Source organism: Balearica regulorum, chromosome 2, assembly GCF_011004875.1.
Source record: "Balearica regulorum gibbericeps isolate bBalReg1 chromosome 2, bBalReg1.pri, whole genome shotgun sequence".
NCBI lineage: Eukaryota > Metazoa > Chordata > Aves > Gruiformes > Gruidae > Balearica > Balearica regulorum.
The window spans coordinates 67,734,107-67,756,221 of NC_046185.1; the positions used below are offsets into that span (position 1 = coordinate 67,734,107).

At 45.8% G+C, this 22,115-nt stretch overlaps 1 protein-coding gene and 1 long non-coding RNA gene across 2 annotated transcripts in view; one reads left to right on the top strand and one right to left on the bottom strand.

Moving 5' to 3' along the window:
* TMEFF1 (transmembrane protein with EGF like and two follistatin like domains 1) overlaps positions 1–1,161 on the bottom strand; it is a 134,734-nt gene extending 133,573 nt beyond the window's left edge. Inside the window, exon 1 of the mRNA XM_075744634.1 lies at positions 459–1,161. Within this exon, the coding sequence (XP_075600749.1) occupies positions 459–708 (250 nt within the window). The 5' untranslated portion in view covers positions 709–1,161. The remainder of the gene's footprint in view (positions 1–458) is intronic.
* Positions 1,075–2,180, top strand: LOC142600422 (uncharacterized). The gene is made up of 3 exons (XR_012833893.1): positions 1,075–1,131; positions 1,608–1,662; positions 2,072–2,180. It is a non-coding gene; the product is annotated as an uncharacterized LOC142600422 (long non-coding RNA).
* The last annotated feature ends 19,935 nt before the right edge of the window (positions 2,181–22,115 follow it).

The window sequence follows — 22,115 nt, forward strand, 5'->3', positions numbered from 1 at the left end:
CTCCCGGCTCTTCCCCCTCCGTCTGCGGCAGGACGGGGACGGAGCGCCGGGGAGGACGGGGCGGGCTGCGGGCAGCCCCCGGGGCGGCCGGCGCGCACCTGCCGGCACCGCGGCGGGAGGGCGGAGGGGAACAACAAAAGACGGGAGACGGGCGGCAAACTCCTTCCTTGCGGCGGGGAGCCGCCGGAGAGGGGGCTTCACCCGCCTCCCCCCCCCCCCCCGCCCGCCCCCCGCGGCCCCGGAGAGGGGGATCTCCCCGCCGGTAGCGGTGCCGGCCCGCCGCACCCCGGGGCCGGGGCGGGCGCCGCTCCTTTGTTGTCCGCCGCCCGCAGCGCCGCGCCGGGCCGGGCCGGGCCGGGCCGGGCCGGGCAGGCAGGAGCAGGGGGGCCGCGCTCAGCCCCCCACGTGCACGCGTGGGCTGCCCGCACGGGTGGGCGCGGGAGGCGGCGGGGCATTACCTGAGCAGTTGATGCCTTTCCCCTTGCCGCCGCCCTGGCACTCGGAGCCGGGCAGGGGGTGGGAGGCGCGGCCGGCGGGCAGCGCGGAGAGGGCGAGCACCAGGAGGGCCGAGGTGTAGCACAGCGCCAGGGGGGGTCCCGCTCGCAGGAGCGGCCGGGCGGCGGCCGGGCTCTCTCCCAGCATGGCGAGGGGCGGCCGAGGAGCAGCGCCGGCGGCAGCGGGATGGCGGCGGCGGCAGGCCCGCAGCATCAACCGGAGCCCGCGGCGCCGCCCGGGCGGGACCGTCCTTTCTCCGCCGCTCCGGAGCACACCTTCAGCATCCCCGCCGCGGCGGCCGCACAGACCCGCCGCTGCCGCCGCCTCCGCCGCTGCCCGTCCGCGGGCAGGGCTGGCCCCGGCGGTGCAGCGCGGTCTCCGCAGCCCGGCGGTGCGGCGGCCGCCTCCGCGCCTGGCCGCCGGCGGGGCCGCCTCGCCCCGGCCGCGCTCCTTTGTGCGCGGCGCCCGGCAGCGCCGCCGCTCCGCCTGCAACAAAGGGAGCGGAGCCGAGGCGGCTGCTGCTGCCGCCGCCGCCGCCGCGGAGGGGGAGGAGGAGGAGGAGGGAGAGGGAGAGGGAGAGAAAAGGGGGAGGAAGCACACGTGATGGCAGCCCCCTCCCCCGGGACCGGAGGGGAGGTGAGGGGCTTCTCCTCGCTCGGCGAGCAGGGCGAGCGGCGGCGGCGGTAGCGCCCGCCCGCACGGCGGGGCCGCCCCCGCGGGGACAGGGGGGACGGGGGACCCCGGCGCGGCGGGGGACCGGACCGGACCGGGCCGGGCCGGTGGCCGGTACCGCTGAAAGGCGTGCGGGGATAATGCTGATGGGGGAATGAAAGCAAAGCGGGTCCCAAGGGGGGGCGAGGAAGGAGGGTCACTGGCATATCGTTTGTCATCCCAAGAGATGGTTTATTGTTCACTAACAAGCTGGGGTGAGTGGGGATGGGAAAGAAAGCAAAGAGATCATCTTTGCTATTGATTAATTGTAAGGGTTGTTTTTAATTTTTACTGAATGGAAGCCCAGCACGTATGGCGGGAGCATTTGTAGCGATCCAAGTAAATAGGTATGTTTATGGTGAAGGTAGTGACTTTTGTAACACAGTGCTTTTATTACCTAGGGGTTTTCCAGTCACTTACATGGAGACACTTCAGAGGGTCAGAAGCACTGCACGGGTACGGGGTGCCAGGCATGTATCTCGAGTGCAGACCCTCAGCATCTTGCTGTGTGGCTGAAAGCTCTGTGTAAATTGACAGCGCTGTTATCATTTTTACGTAGGCAAAACACAGGACAGTGCTTTGCATTCAATGAGAATTTTTCCTGTCTCACTTGTCACATTTCATGCAAGTTTTTTAATCCACTGCACAAACCATTCCTTTTTCAGGAGCAAGAACTGCCTGTTTCCTTGGTCTGTCTGGTGCTGCATGCCATCAGCTTGCTCTCAGGTATAGCACTTGTGTGAGGAGACCTTTGAGTAGTTGGTTAACCAGAGCAGTCAAGAATAAGGCCATAAATCCAGCAGTAAGCTTTGGGTAGGCACGTGGTCAGACACGTAAAGTCAGATTGTTGTTTTTTCAAATACAGCGATGAAGACATAAGTCCTGTTTTACCAAGACTGGGCGAGCAATTTCCTTTCGGCGTATGGAGTTCAACACTGACTGCCAAGTAAATGTTCTTCTGTAATTACTTGCTCCTTTTGCTAGCAGTGATGCTAGATGTCAGAAGACCTCTGCTCCTCGGTAAGGTGAGGTACCTTAACTCGCGTGGAGCCTGTTCTGCTGTAACTAGGCTGCTGAGATATATTGGCCAGGTTGTTTAAAGCTTGCTCAGATCTGCGTAGTGCAGTCTGGTCTGCTAAGCAGGTAAATTTTTTTTAATCTTTAGACCATGGGACTGGCACAGATCTTGTGTTTTGAAGGTAGTACTTTGCTGTTGTAGGAGCAAATACTTATATAACCCTTTCCATAAACACAACTAGATCCATTTTATATTAAAGACAGTATTTTCCTGCACTTCTTGCTGGAGGGCTGGACCAGAGCTGCCCTCATCTCTATGTTAGAAAGTTATTTCTAACACCCAGCCTAAACGCATTCAATACCAGTTCATATGCTCTGTGTCCTTGTGCCGGACTGTTTCAGTTAAGCATTTCTCTTTCCCTTGCGTTCAAACCCATAATATATTTGTAGGCAGTAGTCATAGCCACTCTCGTCTAGCCTATCAGTAAGTTTTGTTAATCTCCTCCTACAACACAGAGTCTCTGTAACTCAGATTTTTTCTGCACTAGATACAATTTGAATTCAGCTTTCTTCAGCATAGCTAACATGGAATGTGTAGCAGTTATTGCCAGTCTTTGCAATGGAAGTAGTGTCTCCTGATTTCTTCCAAAATGACCTTTTTTCATACAGCCAGTTTGCTTTTCATATGACCAAATCTCACTGATGGTTCAGGGTCATGCTGTGAGTGACTAATACAGGCAACTCCTCCTATTTGTCTGTCATTTACAGTCCATAATAAAAATGCTTTTTATAAATGTCTAAGTGCATGACCTTATCTTTCCATTATTGAATTTCATCTCATTTCTGTTATTCCAGTCCTCAAGATTATGTAGTCATCTCCATAGGATATTTTGAACCTCCTTTCTATCAACAGTCCTTCTCAGTTCTTTGTGTCCAGAGCGCTCCCACTTTATTGCTAGTGAAAATATATGCAAATATAAACTATCAGACCCAGAACAAACTTTAAGAAACAGTAATAGTAACTTCTCCCAGTTTAAACATTCCCTTTCCAGGGCAGTGTGTTGTCACCTGTGATGAGTTCCCAACTGAATCTGCAGCTTTGTTTTGGTTCACCATCTCTTTCAGCTTAACTAGGAAATCCCTATGAGGCATCATATGAGAGCTTTTAACAAATCCAGATAGATTGAAAGTAAATCTCATGGGGTTTGGCTTTAGGGGGTTGTTTTGTTGTTGTTTTTTGACTCCCAGGATGGATGACGTGCCATTTTGTAGCTAGAAAAGCCACGTCTGAGTTGTGCTATCTGCCTGGATGCATCTCTAGCTAGTCTTAAGTGAGTGATACAGTCATGCTTGATTGGGAAATTCACACTATGCCAGCTGGGTATTCATTCTTATTCTGTTCTCTGATGCATGCTTTAAAAAAAAAAAAAAAAAAGAAAAAAACTTAAAGACTTTCCTGCCAGCTAAAGAAGCAAAAGAACTCTGAAGGAATTTGAACAAGCTGCTCCTGCAAACACAAATTGTTACAAGGAATGCCACACCAATGAAATGACAGGTCTGGTATGTCTTTGAGATCATGCTAAACGCTGTCACATTTGGTACCTTCCATCTTTGGCAAGTAAATGTGACTTTATTGCAATTATGCAATAATTTTGCTTCTGCTCACCTCCAACTGCTCTCCTGTGAAAGCAGGAAGCTTTACAGACTGTCGAAAATTGTAATCCTCGGTGAGCTCTTGAACACCAAGAGCAGTTTTTCAGTCCTCTGCTGCTGCACACACAATTTCTGCCCTCCCTTATTTTTCTCCAGTAATTGTAGGAAGACGCACAACCAAAGGGAAGCAGGGAATATGCAAGAGCAGAGAGAAGCTGCCAGACCAGTGTGAGTGATTTCATTTGCCAGAGATCTGGATACAATACAGATACACTGAATTGTGAAAGCACTGTTTTATTTCATCTTAGAGAACAAAATAGTGAAGAGAGATCTATAATTTAGTGAAACCATTAAACCGTTGTTTGGAGGCCCCTGCGCCCCCAATGCATCAGGCAGTGGAATCCTGCCCTTGCCAGGTATTTTGCCAGAGAATTGTACTTATTAATCTCAACTTTCATTCTTAACCAAGACAAATCTTTCACCTCCTGTAGCTGTGAAGAAGACATCAAAAATATTAAGAGTATAAACTGGAACAATGTTCACAGAATCAAAGAATCACAGAAAGGTTGAGGTTGGAAGGGACCTCTGGAAGTCATCTAGTCCAACCCCCTGCTCAAGCAGGGACATCTAGAGCCGTTGCCCAGGACCATGTCCAGATGGCTTCTGAATATTTCCAAGGATGGAGGCTCCACAAGTTCCCTGGGCAACCCGTGCCAGTGCTTGGTCACCTTCATAGTAACAAAGTGTTTCCTTAATGTTCAGGGAGAACCTCCTGTGTTTCAGGTTATGCCCATTGCCTCTGGTCCTGAACTGAAGACTTTATTGTCTAACCAAATCTAGAATCAGTCTCGACAAAAGCCTCAAGATACAGGAATCCTCTCATATAAACTATTTAACTTATAATTTTTTATCAAAACCACTCGGTTTGTCCAATAGTTTTTTTCTACGCATCTTCTGTGCCCAAAATCTCAACTGACACCTACCTAAGTCTGCCACCTTCAGCATTTACAGCGTGAATAATACAAATAAGGATCTTCAGTATATGATCCCACTGCATTCTGATAATATAAAATGAGTGCATAATCAAACCAATCAAACAAGGACCAGGTGGTACTGGATATGTCATTTAATTTCATACATAGTTCATTAGTTATTAGATTTCATATTCAATTAATTTACATTAAAATTATTTTTCAGCACCACAGAATTTCTTCTGAGTTATTACTGCGTGCTTCGGCAGTCAAGTGCATGGCCCAGGATTTAGAGCGAGGTCACTGTGTAGGACATGGGAGCCTTTCCAACAGATCCTGCACAAGTTTGTCTTGCCATACTCACCCACCTGCCATGCAAACATCATTTTGGAGACTTTTTCTTGCCTGGAAGGCTCTTTGCTGAATCGAAAGAGTGTTTAGCCCAGTACTCTCTAGCTCCCTTCAGTCCGGGACTAAATACGTGGCACCAGTCTCAGATCAATACTTGCCCTCTGTTAAAGTTTCACATGTCTAACTGTTGGTCCAGAAGCTTGATCAAGTGAATCAAGTATTTAACACCTCTCAAAGCCAGGAAAGAAGACAGCTTAGGCCAAACTGTATTTGCTGGCCCAGTGATGAGGACAGAGTGAGGGCAAAAGCTCAGGAAAGCCGGGCTTGATGCTGCTGCTCCTAGGAGGTGGGAAAGAGAAGGCCGACGACTGCGTGTGCCCGCTCTCCCCCCAGTATGACTAAGTGATGGCTCTGGGGCAAGCAACATGGGCAGTGGGGCAGTGGCCATTTTACTGACCCCCAGCACCTGCTGCCCCGTGCAGCAGTGTCCTTCTCCAGCGCATAAACTGCCCCAATGCCTCACCAGTTTTTGAGGCAGCAACATGTTTAGCCTGGTTGTTCTTGGGAAGATGAGATCTCTTTCCCTTCTTTTACCACTCTGTTTCACATCTTATACTTCACTCCTGTAGTTTTTCTCTATTTCCCTCTTTTTCTTTTAAGCTCTAATTTTTCAGATGTTTACCTACTTTTTTTTTTTTCTTCCCTAATTTTCTGCTTTTCACATTTCCATTCACCATGGTGCCAGATTAGTTTCTCTTCTTGCAGTTGTTTTGCCTCTCCTTGCCCAGAATATCTTTATTCAGTCAAAAGGCATGACTAAAAGTGAGTTTGGGTCAATAAGATGATTTTTAAGAACCAATCTAGAGACACATTTCTTCTTCTTGAATTTTCTGTCACAAAGTTCCCATGAATGAAGAAATATTACTGAGCCCATTTTGCTGCTGGGAAAACCGGGGCACCAAGAGATTTCTTTTTTCCAGCAACTGCCACAAGACACAAAGCATTCTGTAGCCATTGCAAAACAAAATCCTTACCTCTCAAAACTCAGTTTCAAATACGTGATTCTCCAGGGCATTTTTGGTTCCTCCCAGCTCTAACATCTTCTGTTGACTTTCATTCAGAGTGGTGGCAGGAACAGCAGTGGAAGCTGCAAAACATTCTCAGGGCTGGCACAAATATGTTTGCCTATCTTACTCATTCTCACTCATCCATTCCAAATAATTTTTCTCCTTTCTTGGCTTAAATAATAAAATATGACCTGTCATTTAGTACCTTCACATATTTAGGTCTTTTAATCTTTCTTCATTAATCAATTCTTCAGCACATTAATCAGTTTGTTACTCTTTTCTCAGTTTCTTCTAATTTGTTGACATCTTTCTCTTCCTCAAATACTGCCAGATTCTAACTGTTGGCCAGTAAAAGTGATTTCCAGATGCTGATAAATGCTTTTGTCACATATTGATCAGACTATTTCAATTCTTTGTTACCGTGAACCCCAGTGAATCATATTTAGGGGGCAGTTAATTCACAGCATAGTAACCTGTATGCGCCTAGGTATACCAGGAAGGTCACACCTTATTCAGTTCTGCAGTTCTTCCACTGTATCCATAGAATAATGCTGTTTTTTTCAATTCTGCTTCTAGCTTTTGGCCTCCTCAAAGGGAAAATATGGTATATTTCACTGAACTTGAGCTGCACTGCCCCGACAGCTCTCTCTATTCTGAATCAGATGGGTATTCAGTTTGCTTTAAGTGTAATCTTCAGTTAATGAGTACTAGGGATCTTGCCAATTATGCCCCTTGCTTTGAGAATACCCTTCAAGTTGTTATCTGCAATTCTTAATCAAATGTAAAAGCAGACTAAAGAATGACATGTTTTATGCTGCATTTAATTGTCCCCAGTGACTGGCGTTAGTAGTACATTATATAGTAAAATATTCGCAAACATTTTTGTCAAGGGGCTCTGTAATTTCAATTTTATTTTGTTTTAATTTTTGCTACAGAAGCACACAAGTGGATGCAGCATATAGCTTGTCAGCCCACTAAAGACATACAGAAAGGGACTATTACTTCCCTGCGCTGTGACAGCGTGTAATTCAGAATTGCATAAGCTTTTCTTTATTGCTATATTGCATTGCATTTCCCAGTCTAATTTTCTCCAGCCTTCTGCCACTCTCATACTCTAGTTTTGCATAACTTTTCAAAGTTTATTAACCATTTCCATGATGCTGTACATCATTGATTTCTATCATTATACATTTAGCCTTCTCAAGCATAGCCACATGCGTTGTTATCAATAGCTGTATTTCTCATGCTTGTATCATTACCAAACTGTCCAAACTTCATTTTCTTCATTATTTTAATGATGTTTACACAAAAGAGACAGATTACATTGTTCTTGATCCACATTATATATAATGCTTATAAGCACAAAAGCAATTACATTATCATTATGTTAATATGTAACTGTATACTTAGAAAAAAATAACTGTCAAGAAGGCAAAACAGAAACTGTGTATTTTTTTAACGTGCACAGTGATTGTGGCATATACAATAAGAATTAGGCAAGGTGCCAACTCTAACCTAATGCATGTTCAGGTTAATGAGAGATTAGGGTCTAGAATAGTGACATTCTTAAACAATAATATATTCTTATCTTGTTTCTCCACAAAAATTCGGAAAGAACTTCCAAATCTCCTGGAAGCCCAGTGTGTGTCCATTAACATAGTAATATGCTTTTTCCAGTGGAGCACATCTCTAAGTATTTGCAAGCCATGACTTATAAATGGGAGGTTTATTGGATTTCCAGAACCTTGTGAAATCTCCTTTGGTGGATAATAAAGCCAAATGAATAAATTTCCATAGAACTTGCCTAATATGATTACATTTGTACCCAGAAATATGAGAGTATTAGGGATTTAGACTGGCCGGAGCATCAGCTATCTTGCTCCACGTGTTTCTGTCTGTCTGCTGGAAGTTTTCAAGGTAAGTACAAGACGCATTGGGTGAGCTGTCACACCATCTGATGAGTGGCAGCTGGTCCACCTGCATGAGGGCGTACCTGCAAATATGGCACTTTCGGCCAATGCATGACAGCAGTTTTGTAGTGAATTAGGATGATTTCACGATGGCTTGCCCATTATTTTTTTTTAAAAAGCTGGGTGTACCACGCATTTCCATCTATCAGTTACACGACTGTAATAAAGGTCTGGATTCAGCTTCAGTCTTTTTGACAAAAAGTGATTTAATAAGTAGTCCCTTAATACCAAAGTGAAATGTCTACTTGGAAAGGTAGGAGACGAATATAACCTTTTGCAGATAGTGCAGATCTCTTAACTTACTGTAATCATGTGGTTGGTTTGTATGCGCCAGTGTCTCCTGTCCCTGTTTCCCCTCAAGAAATTTTATGCCTTTTTCCCCTAGATGGATAGATTGCCACCAGCATTCATTTGCTCAAAGACCACCTCCTTCTGACAGATTAAAAGCACTTTCTATTTCAAGATTGAACTGCAGGATAGTCCTCTGACAGGTCTGCTGGATGTGGGTGGCCGGGCGCTGCTCTCCAGGCTTCCCCGACCATCAGAAGGCTGCAGGGCTTTCCTTCTTCGGGCCGCTCTCCCACTTCACTTGGGCACAGATGACTCTGTCATAGGGATGAAAACTCACCCCCAAGCTGCCTAAATATCTGGAGTGCCTGTTGTCTCCTAGCATATCCCGGTTTCTCAAACCCTTGCCTGGAGCATGGGGGGCAACCTTTTCCTTTTGAGAGGCACGTGGCTGATGTGAACACATTCAACATACAGCACTTGCATATGCTGTTGCAGTGGCATTGCTCTGTATTTAATGGTGGTCAGGGTTCTTTTGTAGAAAATACAGGCGGCATAAGGGTGCAGATTCAGTAGGTATTGGAGTAAAGTATCAGTTACACACAGTTTTTAAATGTGGAACTTTTGTCTGTGTCACAGGATGCTTTTAAGCTTGTGAGGTTCAAAGAAGTCTTTCTCCCTGCGCCAGGATATGTGTTTTGTGTCAGGAAGTTGCACTAATTGCTTGTAAGAGGGGAGCAGGCTAAATTGGCTGAAATATACCAATCAGTATGAAAGCACTGGCTAAATCTATTAAGTAAGATGCACTACATCTTGCATAGAGAGAAATTATATGACTATTGTGCAGCCCCAGCACTACATCTTGCATAGAGAGAAATTACGTGACTATTGTGCAGCCCCAAGAAATGCAATGAAATGTTATTTATGTTTGATTATTTCCTCCCTCCCAGAAAGAGACAATGTTGTGGATACCGACGTGAGTCATAGTTAACTTTCAGAATATCATTAAACCCTTTGTTCTTCATCAGGTCACACATGCTATTGATGCTTGAGATGATGAAAAGGGTTTTACTTCACGAGACCCTGAACTTGCTATACTCCTTGCTTTTACAAAGGGAAAAATGGAATTGCATCAGAGCCGCAAAAACTGCAGATTGTTCTAAAAAGACTTATTTTACCAAAGCATTTTCTATGCCTAGTAGCATAATCTGTAGTGGACTTATTGTTGACATAGCTCTGGATATTTATATTCCTTCTGGAATAGCACAACATGATTCTTAATGTCATGTGGAGCTTGACAATAGGATTGCTACTGGAGGAAAGAGAACTGGTTCTGAACCGTGTTCTGAATTTCAATCTGCACACAATGAACTTTCACATGGAGGCAGAGGGGAAACGAGAAAAACCTTGCTTTTATCAGTTGAGTTGAAACTTATGGAGCATTTTTTTAATCTTTCATTAGTGACCTGTACCACTGAGATAACTCATTTTAAAAAAAATGTTTAAATGAATTTGTAGCAATGATGATAGGATGTAATCTGCTTTTAAGGCTCTATTCTTGGTATAAGAAATGTTTCTGTTTATTCTGCATAATGTTTTAAATTGAGCAGGAGGATATCTCACAGTTTTTTAAGTCTAATTTTATCTCTGTCACTTGAGGTGCTTGAAATGTGCAACATCTATATTACTTAGGTACATTACTTTGAAATATATTTTAGTATGCAGGAAAGCATGTTTTCCAGATAGATGTATTAGATGTATTGGCTCCAGTCCCCCAGATATGCAACCTGTTTGCACCAGCTGCGGATAAAGAAGCTATTGCTTGACATCTTTTCACATTATACCCACTTTTAGCAAGAATCTAACCCTGGGAACAAACGGTGGAAGGGCTGCTAAAGTCTCCTTATGCTGTACAATATCACAGTTCCTCTGGCAAAACTGCTGCTGGGATGAGCTCAGAGCCAAACATGGTCAGCGTAACCGAGGAGAAAATGTTTCAGCTGTTCTCACACTAAGAAACAAGGTGCTTTTAATTTGACCTCCAGAGTCCATACGCACTCTTGCACAGCCTCATCACACATGAGGCTCCCACCCCACCAGGATGCTTTTTTTTTACCCCAGTCTCCACTTCCTCTTCCAGGACAAGACCCATATGTTGCGGTTGCGCTGCTCACATGCTTGTTAACGTGAAAAGAACAGGCTTGCTACTAAGAGAACCAAAAAGGACCAATCAACGAGTATGTCCCGGAGGTGGATTCAGTGTGCTTCTCCGTTCACTACGCACCACTAGGCAGGATCAAAATCCAACTTCTATTTGCCTTCTGGGAACATGCGGTAGCCAGAACTGTCAAAGCCACATCCTCCACTGCCTTTCTGAAAACCCTCTCTGCAAGGCAGATGGTGGGCCAGGAAGGAAAAGGCAACCTCATCTGCCACACAGGCCTTCGTTTCTGGAGTTGGGAAGAGTCTGAAAGCTCCTCGCTGGGTAGCTTGACAGAGCTCCCCACTCGGCTGAGACGCTGGCCATGGCAAGGCCGGCACAGCAAGGAGCACCATGGCTGGCGCTCAACTGGAGCCACTGGTTCTGACAAATCAGGAGTGAAACGGATTTGTCACATCCCTGATTTATTTCAGTTTACAAGCGAAATGAAAGACACTGAACTGTGAGGAACATTGTAGTCATAGTGATGATGAACAGCACAAGTGCACGTGAGCATGTGTTTTATTAGAAAACTATTGCTGTACATATTCGTTGTTTGCTGACTGACTCCTGCAGGCAATAACACTCCTCTAAAATATCACCATCTCGGTGGCAGATTTTTTCTACATTATTTTAAGACGAAAAGGTTTAAATTTTCAGAATCTCCCCCCCAGCCAAGACTTATGTGGACTGAGCTTTATGTTTTTCAAAAAGATGGTACAACTACCCACTTGGAAAAAACATCTCTGTATTTAAGTATTTAGATGCTGAGTTAAAAAGCAGCTTACATACACCTAAGATATGTAACCAACAATCCCATCTAATTCTATCATATGCACTTGAACATCTAAGAAGAAAACAATACAGCTGATTTGCTTCCATTGTTTTAAAGACTATTGTGAGAGAAATAGAAACACTATCCTGTTAATCTACGATATCAGGGAGGAATGATGTGCGAGATGTCTTCACAAGAAAGGCTTAGAACTGAGATACATTTTTAATAAACTAATTTTTATTTTTGGTTCATAAAGTTCTTATTTTTATGGCTAGACAAATGAACATAAATTTCTAACGTTGAAAAGGCATTTTTCCACTAGGGGAGAGAAATAAAATAATCCAGCACTACAGTAGCATGATGTCGCTATTTCAAATGTCTTATTATCAATTTGAGCTATCTGACTAATGAGATACAGTGAGAGCTTTGTTAGGGAATAGATAATCTTTTTAATATTACAAAAAATGTAATTAGACAAGGAAATTTAATATGAAATTAAGAGAAATGTAATATGAAGATATAAAAATAAGGCACTTGTTATGTGTGGGCTCTAAGACATATTTATAAATTTATTGACTCGTAAGATACAAAAGGCCAGTCTTGTCTAGAAAACAACCCTGCTGCATTTGGAGATACTGTGCTGCTCCCATCAATGTCCTGGCTAGATCTAGATCTGGATCTACTAGCTACTGGTGGTACATGCAACTTCTGTATACCTTGTGTGTACTAATACACAAACTACTTCAGAAAAACTGATCTTAGAAGAGTAGGTACAAGGAAACCTAGGAATGACATCTGAAAGTTTAGGTAAGTCCTCAGGCTAGGATATGTTTGGCAATATTTTACTAGCGCTTCCAAGCACTCAGAAACCTATTGGTCCCTCATGCTCCAAAGAGGCCAGCGCCCAGCAGTTTTTAGTCTGGGCTCTCCAGAAAACCTGTCCAGCTCGTTTGACCTCTAACTGTCGATGGCTTCCCAAACTCATCTGAAAAATCCAGTGCTTAGAGTCTACTTCACCCATCAATTTAAAATAAAAGCTGTGACAAAGACAGTTTTAACTGGCAGAGCAATGCAACTTCTGTTACAGTATCTTCCCACCACCTTTCAATTGCTCCTAACTTTGGTATACTAATTTATTCTGGGTAGTAATGTTCCAATTATGCTTTCAGCGCAGCAGCATTTTCTTTTGAAGTGAATCAGCAAGCTCTGTTGTATTATTTTACACTCTGCAGTGGTGAGACCTTTAGGTAAGATAATCACCATTTTTCCACTATAAAACATAACTTAGCAGTATTTAAGGAACTGTGGTTCCTCCATGATTTACCATTTGGCACCAGGGCTGGCCTTGAGCCAAAACCCCAGGATCCCTTTTGTTGGCTTTATAAAAAAGCTTCCAGGCCCTGGCATTTTCCACATATGATTTGTTTTGTCCAACCTGAAACACTGGCAAAACCCCTTAAAATGCCATAAAGCCTACTCTTATGCTGTTCCAACATTTCAAGATAGCTTCGTACATGGAGGAGGAAGAGATGCTGATCATCCAGCCACAGATGTAATTTTCGATGAAGTTCCTGGGCACCAGTTGAAGTCAGTTCCAAAGTCCGTCCTTCATTAGTTTTGGGTGATTCTTATGGTTATACCATTAATACAGTGTATAGCTATTAACATCATACAATTTAATTTATTGGCTCTTTTCACCCAAAATCAGATCCCCTTGGGGTACACACCAGACTTCCCCATCCTTTCTCATCACCCACCAAGTGCACCCTGGTCCCTGAGCAAAAGCAATCCCGCAGATGGGCTTGCCTTTGCCTAAAGCAGGGATAACCCAAACTGTTTTACCCAACATATTCTTCATGCGCACTACAGGAACTTTATCTCCTTCTACTGGGCGTGGGAATTTTGATTGGGCAGGGCCAGCTCGATTGGCAGATCCCCTAGTGTTAACTAACCAGTTGGCCTTTGCTAAATGTGTGTCCCAGTGTTTGAGGGTCCCACCACCCATTGCTCTCAGGGTAATTTTTAGCAGTCCATTGTACCTTTTGATTTTCCCAGAGGCTGGTGCATGACAGGGGATGTGATACACCCATGCAATGCCATGCTCTTTGGCCCAGGTGCCTATGAGGTTGTTCCGAAAATGAGTCCCGTTGTCTGACTCAATTCTCTCTGGGGTGCCATGTCGCCACAGGACTTGCTTTTCAAGACCCAGAATAGTGTTCCGGGCAGTGGCATGGGGCACAGGGTATGTTTCCAGCCATCCAGTGGTTGCTTCCACCATTGTAAGAACATAACGCTTGCCTTGGCGGGTTTGTGGGAGCGTGATGTAGTTGATTTGCCATGCTTCCCCATATTTATATTTCAACCATCGGCCTCCATACCACAGAGGTTTACCCGCTTGGCTTGATTGATTATGGCGCATGTTTCACATTGATGGATGACCTGTGAGATGGCGTCCATGCTCAAGTCCACCCCTCGATCACGGGCCCATCTATATGTCACATCTCTTCCTTGATGGCCTGAGGTGTCATGGGCCCACCGAGCTAGAAATAATTCACCCTTCCTTATGTTGCCAGTCTGATCCACCTGAGCCACTTCAATCTTGGCAGCCTGATCCACCTGCTGGTTGTTCTGATGTTCCTCAGTGGCCCGACTCTTGGGTACGTGGGCATCTACATGATGTACCTTTACAACCAGCTTCTCTAGCCGGGCAGCAATATCTTGCCACAATGGGGCAGCCCAGATGGGTTTGCCTCTGCGCTGCCAGTTGCTCTGCTTCCACTGCTGTAACCACCCCCACAGGGCATTGGCCACCATCCATGAATCAGTGTAGAGGTACAGTGTTGGCCACTTTTCTCTTTCAGCAATATCTAAGGCCAGCTGGATGGCTTTCACCTCTGAAAACTGGCTCGATTCACCTTCTCCTTCAGCAGCTTCTGCAACTTGCCATGTAGGACTCCATACAGCAGCCTTCCACCTTTGATGATTTCCCATGATGCGACAGGACCCATCAGTGAAGAGGGCATATGGTTTCTCATCTTCTGTTAGTTTATTATATGGTGGGGCTTCTTCAGCACGTGTCACCTCCTCCTCTGGTGACATTCCAAAACCTTTCCCTTCTGGCCAGTCTGTGATCACTTCCGGAATCCCTGGACGACTGGGGCTTCCTATTCGAGCCCGTTGTGTGATCAGTGCAACCCACTTACTCCACGTAGCATCGGTTGCAGGATGTGTAGAAGGAGCCCTCTCTTTGAACATCCAGCCCAGCACTGGCAGTCGGGGTGCCAGGAGGAGCTGTGCTTCAGTGCCAATCACTTCTGAAGCAGCTCGAACCCCTTCATAGGCTGCCAATATCTCCTTTTCCGTTGGAGTGTAGTGGGCCTCAGATCCTCTGTATCGCCGACTCCAAAACCCCAGGGGTCGACCTCGAGTATCCCCTGGTGCTTTCTGCCAGAGACTCCAGGTAGGGCCATTCTCCCCGGCTGCGGTGTACAGCACATTTTTTACATCTGGTCCTGCCCGGACTGGCCCAAGAGCTACTGCATGAACTATTTCTTGTTTAATTTGTTCAAAAGCTTGTCGTTGCTCAGGGCCCCATTTGAAATCATTCTTCTTCTGGGTTACATGGTAGAGAGGGCTTACTATCAGACTGTACTTCGGAATGTGCATTCGCCAGAAACCCACAACGCCTAGGAAGGCCTGTGTCTCCTTTTTCTTGGTTGGTGGGGACATGGCTACTATTTTATTGATAATATCCATAGGGATCTGACGCCATCCATCATGCCTCCTTATTCCTAAAAATTTGATTTCCTGCGCAGGCCCCTTGACCTTACTTCGTTTTATGGCAAAGCCAGCCTGCAGCAGGATTTGGATTATTTTCTTCCCTTTCTCAGAAACTTCCTCTGCTGAGTTGCCCCATACAATGATGTCATCAATGTATTGCAGGTGCTCTGGGGCTTCACCTTTTTCCAGTGCAGTCTGGATCAGTCCATGGCAGATGGTGGGGCTGTGTTTCCACCCCTGGGGCAGTTGATTCCAGGTGTACTGGACGCCCCTCCAAGTGAAGACAAACTGTGGCCTGCACTCTGCCACCAAAGTAATCAAGAAAAATGCATTAGCTATATCAGTTGTGGCGTACCACTTGGCTGCCTTTGACTCTAGTTCATATTGAAGTTCCGGCATGTCTGGCACGGCAGCACTCATTGGCGGTGTGACTTCATTCAGGCCACAATAGTCTACTGTCAGCCTCCACTCTCCATTGGACTTCCGCACTGGCCATATGGGACTGTTAAAGGGTGAGCGGGTTCTGCTGATCACTCCTTGACTCTCCAGTTGACGAATTAGCTTATGGATGGGAATCAGGGAGTCTCGGATGGTGTGGTATTGCCGCCGGTGCACAGCTGTAGTAGCAATTGGCACCTGTTGCTCTTCAACCCTCAGCAACCCTACAACAGAAGGGTCCTCCGAGAGACCAGGCAAACTAGACAATGGTTCAATTTCCTCCGCTTCCAAGGCGGCTATTCCAAAAGCCCACTGGCAACCTTTTGGGTCTTTGAAATACCCTTTCCGGAGGTAGTCTATGCCCAGGATGCATGGAGCCTCTGGCCCAGTCACGATGGGGTGCTTTTGCCACTCATTCCCAGTTAGACTTACTTCAGCCTCCAACAGAGTCAACTGTTGGGATCCCCCCGTCACACCAGAAATAGATATCCGTTCCACCCCTTCATAGTTTGATGGCATTAGGGTACACTGTGCACCAGTGTCCACTAGGGCCTTGTACTCTTGTGGGTCTGATGTGCCAGGCCATCGGATCCACACAGTCCAATACACTCTGTTATCCCTTTCCTCCACCTGGCTGGAGGCAGGGGCCCCCTAGTCCTGCTCATCATATTCGCTGCGCATCTCTTGCAGAAAGGACTTAGAAGTCCCTTCAAGAGGATCATAAGTGCGATCAGGCCTTCCACTTGATCTAGGGGGCTGCCCGGTGGAAACAGGAGCAGCATCCTTTCTGGAAGAGTTCCTTTGTACAGCTGTCTTGCCTTGTAGCTCATGTACGTGTGCCTGCAGGGTTGACCAAAATCACCAAAACCAATTGGTCGATGGGAGACGTGCCCTGAACTGACTGTGCACAATGTACCTGCTCACTTCACTGAGCATGTGGCAGTGCCTACAGTTTCTCAAAGCCACATCTGTAGCTGGAGAGATGAAAACTTGGTGATGGATTGCTGAGGTCAAGACAGGCCACCACAAAGGCTACGTTCGCATCAGCAGGTATCGAAGACCAGCGAGAGCAGATCTGTAAAGCAGCTGGTTCTGAGGATCCTCCATCCTTACAGTACACATTTCATGATGTTTTCCTACAGCCAGGTTGAATTTGGTCCCATGAGCTGCACACCTACCGGCACTTGGACTGCACCTTCCAGTTTAGTTTCATGCAAAAGGAATCAAATTCAAGTGCTCAGGGACTCCTCCGTAAATGTGAATCAAAGCATGATCATTAGGGAGGACTGGGAAATGCACTCGGGGGATGCATTACTGATCCAAACTCACATAACGAGGTAGGTGCACTCAAAAGAGAGTAAATGGCTGCGTTTTCTATATCAGAAAGATGTAATTTCTCTCAAGGGAGGTTTGCTGTGTTCTGCTCTGCAGGGAGCTGTGCTTCCAGGAGGAAGATGATGAAAATCCAATGCTGGGTGAAGAGCTGTGGCTCTGGCGTGTTGCTGTGGTTGCCCAGCTGAACTGAAGTGCCGGGGAGGTGTGGCGAAGTGAAGAGAAGGCTAACCTACTAATGTTTACAAACAGATGTTACATCTTAAATTATATCAGTCTGAACATTTGCTTTACTTATTATGTATTAGTAACACAGTGTATGGACCCACAGAAAGCAAATGGTCTAACTTCTGAGCTTTGCTCTCTGTTTCTAAGGCAATAGTAGGAAAGGGATGGTGTACTGCTATGTGTTTACAGAACACTGTTAACTCCTGCACCCTCACTGATGACCTTGTAATGGAGAATTGAGTTGCATGGTTGTATCAGTTTAAAGAATTGTTCTCTTATGTCTGATCGCTATGTTTCCATTAAAACCAAAGCCCAGCTGAAGGAAGTGCGAATACGTGGCAGCTGTGGCCAAATCATCCTTTGAATTTGAACTGACTATTCAAACACCCTTCACCTTGAGCTCTGGCCCCAAGAAGATCACACAGGCTCGTCCCTGGCAGAAATGAGCGCTGTCTAGGGAACTAGCATTTATCGGTCACCATGGAAAGGGTATCTGAAGTGGAAGTTCCCTTTCACTTGAAGGAAAAGGTTTCACAATCCAACGCAACACATCACTAATGACTCTGGCTAATACTGTGAGATGCTAATTATGAAAATGCCTATGTGATATAATTAGTCAGATTGCAAGAAGGAAGTAGATATATTCTCGAAAGATCTGCTTGTACAGGGCCGGGATGACAGAAAACCAGCCACACACCCCCTACATAAATGTTTATTTTTCCATTTGCCTGTATATTATCATCCTCCCATATAGTATCATCCTGGACCACTGGTTCCTTTCTTTAACTTTCCCTCTCTCTGCCCTTAAACTTTTTCAGTTGTTGGGCTCAAACGCTGAAGTCTATTTATTATTTATCTGATCATGGCGCTTTGGGAGAGAAGCACAGCCTTTCATTTAGGAGCTTGAAAAACAACATGAAAACATTTTAAGCAGAAAAAAATCCCTTGTTTTTACTGCTTTTGGGGTGTTTTGGCCTTTCAGAGTTTTAGCAGAGTGCTGCCTGCAATGGTCACTGTAGTTTAGCAACTCTCCCTTCATGATGGCAGTATCATATCTGAGCCAGTTTTTTCCCTGTGCTTCATTTTTCAGGTAGTATGTTAACACACAGAGAAAAAAAAAAATCTGATCTCTGTTTTGACAAAATACCTATGGGATGACAAAATCCTGCAGATGTGCAGAACGGTCCATCTTTTTCCCCACAAATTAAGTCTCTTCTCAGACGTGTGCCAGGCTATGACACAAATGTAAACATTTCTCTGGCAGCAGCTTCTGCAAAAGCTTTTGAGATTTGACTTTTCTGAGCAGATCTGAACTTTACTAGGCTCTTATATAGGAGCTATGTAAGTTATTTAATACCTATAGAAAGGTAACTTACTTATCTTGAATTTTGCTTATCAACTTCAGGTAATTTTGAATTTTACTTCTTGACCGTAGGATACTTGGGCTGTGTGCAAGTTAAAAATACAGCAAGACCAGAGAATTGGAAAGAAATTGAAAGTGTGTACCAGGCACAGGTGCCCAGGGGCTGGTAGGGGGCTGCAGGGGCCTCTGTGAGGAGCGGCCATACCCACCACAGGGTACGGCTGAGTCCTGCAGCCAAGGTGGTGGCACCTTGGGAAAGCCTGAGTAAGAAAGGGCAAAATACTGCCCAGCAGTGAGGGGTGAGGACAAATGTGAGAGACACAGCCCTGTGAGCCTTGAGGTGAGAGATGAAGGAGGGGGAGGAGGTGCTCCAGGTGCCAGAGCAGAGACTCCCCTGCAGTCCCTGGAGAAGACCATGGTGGAGCAGGTGTTTCCCTGCAGCCCATGGAGAGGACCATGCTGGAGCAGATATCCACCCTGCAGCCCATGGAGGACCCCATGCCACAGTAGGTGGACATTTCTTGAAGGAGCTGTAGCCCATGGAGACCCCATACTGAAGCAGGTTTATCCTGAAGGACTGCAGCCCATGGGAAGGACCCCACGCTGGAGCAGGGGAACAGCGTGAGGAAGAAGGAGCATCAGAGAGGAGCTGTTATGGACTGACCGCAGCCCCCATTCCCCATCTCCTGCACCACTTGGGGTTGGGAAGGACGTAGAGAACTTGGGTATGAAGGAGCAAAGTTGACCCTGGAAAGAAGAGGGGATGGGGGAGAACGCATTTTAGCTTTTGTCTTTGTTTCTCACCATCAACTTTATTTTACTTGGCAATAAATTAAATTAATCTTCTCCAAGCTGAGTCTGTTTTGTGTGTGACTAACTGTTAAGCAATCTCCCTGTCCTTATCTCGCCTCACTTCAACCTCTTTTCTCCCCCGTCCTGTTGAGTAGAGGGAGTGAGAAAGCGGATGGCTGAGCGTCTGGCAGCCAGCCGAGGTCAACCCACCACAACCAGCAAGCATCACTGTCCAGATGAAGGGGCAATCAGAAAATCTGAGGAAGCTGAGAGCTGAATCATATGCTGTCATGAAACCTGATGACTTCTGAGTTTGTGGGAGTTTGATGTTGCCTTGGGGCTATGACTGGAAATACAGGCACTCTGTATAATCCAACCTCTAAAACCTGCAGAGAGCACGATGTATGTTAAGGTGAAATAAAGACTATTTTAAAGTTTAGCAACTGAAGTTCAGTTGAAAGGATTAGTGTTTGTTATAATAAACATTTTGAAAAATCTTAGAAAACTTAGGGGAACAAGCTTGCACAACCTTTTGGTGGGATCAGTCGGTTTCCAGCTGAACTGAACTTTAGGTAGGCTATTTCTATTCTTCTATGACAGGAGGGCTCAACAGTGGTTGACAAGCTGTTTGTGACTTTGTGAAAAATTCAAGAGCAATCCCTATGCCAGGACTGCGTGGATGTGACTGGCAGCTGCGTAAAGCTGGAGCAGAGGTTGCTCAGTAAATCCTCAGCAGTATGAGGGAGGAAGCAAGCCAGCAAGCACCAGACCCCTCAAGGACCCAGCTGCACACCAAGCCCACCACCATTCCTCAACAGATCATCTGGTAAGGCACTGGTTGCCTTCTGTTTGTGAACTACACCTGGAATTTCTGCATCTCACCATCCCCGAGTAAGCAGTATATATCCTGTAATTGCTGCCCTTGTTCCAAGACTGCAGAAGATTCAGACTCAGATTTTAATCACTGCACACACAAAATGTGTTTGCATTTGTTTGCTTACTTTATACTTGACAGTGTTGCAGCTACACTGGAAACCTAACTTTTGTATCGGTAGGATACTTCTGAATCCTCAGTGCTGAGTGAGAAAAATTACAGTTCTTATGTATGAGTCATCATCAGTTTTACCATTTTAGATCAAAGAAAGCAAAACCATCTGGATTTTGTAGCTTCTGTGACTTACAAAATTATAATAAATCTGAAGCTAGTTCATGCATGTAATTTAAGAAAGTTATATAGGTTTCTGAGGGTTCTAGGTCATACAAGATGCGATTTTCTTTAGCTGTTTCCATCTTCATACTTCAGAAACTGATATTTGTGTATAATTCTACTTAGATTGGTATGCCTTTTTTCCACTTACACATGAAATGTCAATTGTCTCTGCTTTCGGTGGAGGTAAACAGTTATAAAATTTTCTGTGGACTAACACATATAACATTATACGAACAATCTCTTTCTTGTATTGTCTAAAACAAGTTGTTTATTCTGAAAATATAGATATATATCATACTTTTTGTGAGATGAGACATAACAACAGAAACATATTCTGTATTCAGGGAGACAATTAAATACTCCTAGCCACATGCAAATTGTACATATTTTGCAGCTACTGCTTACAGACTGAGACACTATTCATCTTAACAAATGAGAATGTAGTCCAAAATCAATAAAAAGTGGGAAAAGATTGTGTTGGGTTTGCATGGCAAGGTTTTGGTAATGGGGGGTGGCTACAGGGGTGGCTTCTGTGAGAAGCTGCTAGAAGCTTCCCCTGTGTCTGACAGAGCCAATGCCAGCCGGCTCCAAGACGGACCCGCCACTGGCCAAGGCCAAGCCCATCAGCACCTCTGTGATAACATATTTAAGAAGGAAAAAAACCAGTTAGAGCTTTTGTAGCTGGAGAGAGGAGTGAGAAGATGTATGAACATCTGCAGACACCAAGGTCAGTGCAGAAGGAGGGGCAGGAGGTGCTCCAGGCACCGGAGCAAGATTCCCCTGCAGCCCGTGGTGAAGACCATGGTGAAGCAGGCTGTGCCCCTGCAGCCCATGGAGGAAGGATGAGGGGGTATAGAGATTCCACCTGCAGCCCGTGGAGGACCCCACACCGGAGAAGGTGGAGGCACCTGAAGGAGGCTGTGACCCATGGGAAGCTCATGCTGGAGCAAGCTCCTGGCAGGACCTGTGGACCCGTGGAGAGAGGAGCCCACACCAGGGCAGGTTTGCTGGCAGGACTTGTGACCCCGTGGGGGACCCACGCTGGAGCAGTTTGCTCCTGAAGGTCTGCACCCCATGGCAGAGACCCACACTGGAGCAGTTCGTGAAGGACTGTGGCCCGTGGGAGAGACTCCTGTTGGAGAAGTTTGTGAAGGACTGTCTCCCGTGAGAGGGACTCCATGCTAGAGCAGGGGAATGATTAAGAGGAGTCCTCCCCCTGAGGATGAAGAAGCGGCAGAAACAATGTGTGATGAACTGACCGTAACCCCCATTCCCCGTCTCCCTGTGCCGCTGGGGGGGGCGGAGGTTGAAGCTGGGAGTGAAGTTGAGCCCGGGAAGATGGGAGGGGTGGGGGGAGGTGTTTTAAGACTTGATTTTATTTCTGATTCCTCTACTCTGTTTTGCTTGATAATAAATTAGATGAATTTCCTCTCTACGTTCAGTCTGTTTTGCTCATGATGATTAGTGAGTGATC